Below are 4499 nucleotides of genomic sequence, written 5' to 3' on the forward strand. Positions count from 1 at the left end.
AAAGATTACCTAACATGTACTATGGATTCTGTAAGAAATATTTTAGTTATTTAAGTAGGTTTATACATTTAGATTTTTTGTTGAAATCTATATTATTATTATAAAGAGGTAAGCGTTTGTGAGTTTGTGACTTTGTGAGTTTGTATGTTTGAGGTGGACAATCTCTGAAACTACCGAACCGATTACAGAAATTCTTTCACCATTAGAAATGTATATTATTCAAGATTGCTATAGGCTATATTTTATTTCAAAATTCCCACGGGAGCGAAGCCCCGGGCAACATCTAGTTATTTATAAAGATACTAATTAATCGTGATTGTGTTATTTCAATAGGGCATAATACGCAAAGCTCAGCGCAGATGGCGCTACTGGACAACTAAGGTACCTACACAAACATGATAATGGAGGCAAAAAGCGCCAATTTTCAGGTAATTTCCAGTCGGATACCACTATTTGTGATCCTCCTACCGTGAGTATTATTAACAATTTCTCGTCTGATCCCACTTGCAGTTTGTACGTCCCAACGGATCCTACTACATTCTTGCAAAGTTAAAAAAGGGGTATGTACAGTCAGGAAAAAAGTCATTCGTTAAAAATCAACATTCATTTATTTACAACAATTATCACAGATATCATAGAAAAATAAATCATCACAGAAAACACTTTACATTTAAATTAAAACTATCAAATATTAATTACAACGACTAGCTTCAAATCAACTTGTTATCTTAACTAAAAATATAGATAAGTCATTCATATAATCTGTATATAAAAATTTACAAAATAAGGAAATAAAATAAAAAGAAATCATAATCTTAACTTTTCCAGGCAGTGACCAACTGTGATTTTACCTGACAAAAGTTCATTAGTTACGTGTTTAAACCAGTTGTCGTTAGCAATCACTTTGGTTAGTCTTCGCTTCGGGTTCGGCAGCTCAAAATTATGCTTTTTAATGTTAACCTTTTGAAGACTGGCATCATCTTTTAAAACTTTTAAGAGTTGAAATAAATTGGGTTTCTTTGGCAGAGTACTGTTTAGTTTTTTATGCCAAGATTCTACAGCATTGGTTGTGCGGTGACGTTGATTATGAACACACCAAATGTTGACAAAATTTTCGTCTTCCAGCCATTGTGTCACCATATAATCGTTGAATTGTTGAATTTCATTAGATTCAGGACTGTCTTCCATTAAATAGCACCACCCGTCTGAGATGAATTCTCGAGGTAGCAGCGGCAGGAGAGCTGAGAGCGCTACATGTTTTCGGAGTCTCTTTTCTTTAGTTAAATTTAGCGCTTTAGCCTTCTTCCACACGTTGTGTGAAAAATGAAAGTAACATCCTTTTACTTCGACTGAAGGGAAAACTTTTGATATGGCATTCATAGCCGCTTGTTCATAATCTGTCACATATATCAACGGTTCCCAATCTGGAATATGTTCCTTTAATACTTGAAAAAGTGTTGTGTAAATTTCTTCAGTTTTTCTATTCAGCAACACGTACATTAAAGGCACTATTCTTGTGTGCTCTTCATTGCTTCCGAGATCGCCGTGTATAGAATAAAGTTGTACAAATGGTTTTGGGCAGCACTCAAAAGTTCCGTCACTAAAATAAATCTTGATATGTTTAATTTGTTCCAGGACTTCGCTATCAGCAAAAACTATAATTCGAGTTTCGGAAGATTCATTATAGTAGTCGGCAAGAACAAATTCCTTGAACTGCAAAGGAACTATAACTTCTTCAGGCAAATTGCATTGTATTTTTGTCACTCCGGCTTTCTTATTTCTGGCATTATATAAAGAAGATTTAATGTTTCCGAATGACGGAAGCTTTTTTAAGAGATCCAAGCCTGCATTTTCGAATTCTGACATAAAGTTGTTGTAAATATTGGGTATTGGTGAAAAATTCGAAGATAGAACCTTTTCTCGGCATTCATGTAATTTTTGATCTACTACATTTTTTATTTCGTCCGGCTTACATTGGTGACTTTTTTCTTTTATAATGTTGTTTTCCTGATGAAAAAAAAAACTTCAAGTTAGATTACACACTTTAATGAATAATAATAATACTGTTAGACTAATCCACACAGCGCCATCTAGCCCCAAGCTAAGCAACTAAATGCTTATGTTATGCGTGCTAGATTAACGGATATTCCTACTATTTATAATAGTTTTTTTTGTTGTATATATGTCGCAGTCATCTGGTTGAATCTACTATTTGATTGAATGACTAGCTCCTATATTGAATGACGATATTCAATTGAATGACTAAAGGACAATTCGTCAAGTCGTGTAACGTTTAACGTCTTGACTGAACGTCATTTAGCGAAGTCGTTGAATGGGATATAGCCCATTTTGTAATGTTTGGTTAGGATGACCATGAGTTCGCAACTTAAAAGTTAACCTTACTTTAAATAAAAATAAGTTAATTATAAAATATCTCGTTAAATAGAATCTGTACGACTTTGTAATATTTGATTAGGGTGAACATAAGTTCGCTAATTTCGTAAAATTAAAAAGGTAACCTTACTTTACATAACAAAAATGAGGACATGATATGTTGCAGGATAATATGGCACACCTTATTTATGATATCACAAATAAGGCACTTTAACGCTAATTTAATCGAAAAGAATTTCAATACAGTGCTTTCTGTGCAAGCTGTTTGACGCCACATTTGTTTTGGTGACTACTAGCGCTGCAGTGGGAAAAAAATGAACTAAATTTGAATCACCTGACTGATTTTACGTCCGCCCTGTTCAAAGAGCTATGTTACAATCAGCTAACTAGTTGGACGTTGAGTGACGCTTGTTCTATCAACGTTTAGCCTAGTGATTCAATTGAATATCGTCATTCAATAAAGGAGCTAGTCATTTAATCAAAAAGCAGATTCAACCAGATGACTGCGACATATACACATTATACATAGTAACACCCAGACCCATCACAGATAGTAAAATTCATCATTTCATTTTCTGCCCGGCCGGGGATCGAACCCGGGACCCGTGCATAGCAAACCCGCCATGGTGACCACTACGCTACTCAGGTCGTCAAAATGAATCAATGAATGAGCCAAAAAATTAAAGCAAGTCAGTTCGTTATTTTATGTGGATATAAAGTAGCTCATACCTTTATATTTATATATGCCGGGCACTTTTTGCGCCAATTTACGCATCTCCACGTAATACATCCACTTTTGAATGTTATTTTCTTAGTATATTGGTAACCAGCCCGCAACAAAACTGCACCACCGTTCCTCTGTATAATTGTGAACTCACCACCAGAGTTATTAGAGGTAGAGGGCTTGCTATTACCTTCTGACATTTCCTAAAACGAATAACATTTTCATTATTATACATCAATTAAAAACATAAAGTTCTAGGATAATGATGATAATAAAATTGATGTGTTGAAATAAACGTTAATCTTTTCTATAAACGAAATATAACTATTCTCTGCCATGCCTTAACTGTTCTATAACAATAAAACTTTGTAAATGAAAATAGAATTTAATAAATCTATAGCAATCGTTTAATATTACAAGATGCGTACTTACTGTCTAGTAATTCACTTCAACACGTCACGTACAATGAGATGCACATAATTTCACATTGGAAAGCAAAATGACGACTGGCAATTAGAATAAAGATAACCCCTTTCTCAAGGTCAACTAGCTCTAAGTATGAAACAATTCCTGGAAATATTAGTTATACTTGTCTCTGATTGGATGGACAAGCGCGCCTACTACGTTCGCAGGTAAAAAAGCTGCATGTATGGCTATTATTACTTTTTTTAAATTAGTATCATTATGATAGTAGAAATTATGTTACTGGCTGTACTAAAAATATGTTTAAACCACTAGTAGGATCAGAATGGAATATATAATAAATTAAAAAAAGTTGATCCCACTGGTATATTATGCAAGTGGTATCCGACGGGAATAAAAAAATAAATAAAATAATCGTGATCCCACTGGGATCAAAACTTAGTAGTATCAGACTGGAATAAATCAATTTTCAATATTGTTGCAGAATTACGACCAAAAATACCTTCTACGCAATCGTGGTGCGAGTTTAAAGGAAAAAGGAAGGATTTAGTAGATTATATCCTGAAAATAATAACACTATTTTAGGTTATGTTCTGCATTATTTTATCAGCTGTGGTGATAAACTGATATAAAATTTATTTTGAAGTCCATATTTTAATAAGTCTTCACGTGTGAAGTGTTCCGAGCATCTTTTCGAGCGTGAGGTGTATTCCATAGTTTTCGAAGTATCGAAAGTATACATAGTCCTAATATTTCGGCACCCGAATATGCTACATTGTCGTATATTTTCATAAATGTATGCATAATGAAAGGATTAATAAACTAAAGGTTTAGGTTCACTAAAATAAACGTTTTAATCGACATAACAAAAGACAGTAAAGCTTTTGTGTACCTATACTCTGGCGGGATAAATGTGCAGTAATACTCCACATTGGATCTCACGAAGTTTAGTAAAAAA

At 33.8% G+C, this 4499-nt stretch overlaps 1 protein-coding gene across 1 annotated transcript; it reads right to left on the reverse strand.

The window, feature by feature from the left end:
- Nucleotides 1-433: 433 nt before the first annotated feature.
- On the reverse strand, nucleotides 434-3976 carry LOC128674937 (uncharacterized). The gene is made up of 2 exons (XM_053753947.2): nucleotides 3124-3976; nucleotides 434-2007 (listed from the first exon to the last, which is right to left on the reverse strand). Exons 1-2 carry the CDS (start codon nucleotides 3316-3318, stop codon nucleotides 808-810), a joined length of 1395 nt encoding a protein of 464 aa, XP_053609922.1. The 5' UTR covers nucleotides 3319-3976; the 3' UTR covers nucleotides 434-807.
- Between the last annotated feature and the right edge of the window lie 523 nt (nucleotides 3977-4499).

This window comes from Plodia interpunctella, chromosome 13 (assembly GCF_027563975.2).
Source record: "Plodia interpunctella isolate USDA-ARS_2022_Savannah chromosome 13, ilPloInte3.2, whole genome shotgun sequence".
NCBI lineage: Eukaryota > Metazoa > Arthropoda > Insecta > Lepidoptera > Pyralidae > Plodia > Plodia interpunctella.

Bases quoted from the DNA above. Each gene is read 5' to 3' on its own strand.
- LOC128674937 (XM_053753947.2), bottom strand. From the start codon at position 3,318: ATGTCAGAAGGTAATAGCAAGCCCTCTACCTCTAATAACTCTGGTGGT. The intron at 2,008-3,123 runs GTATGAGCTACT...TTTTTTCATCAG, and splicing joins CGGCATATATAAATATAAAG to GAAAACAACATTATAAAAGA.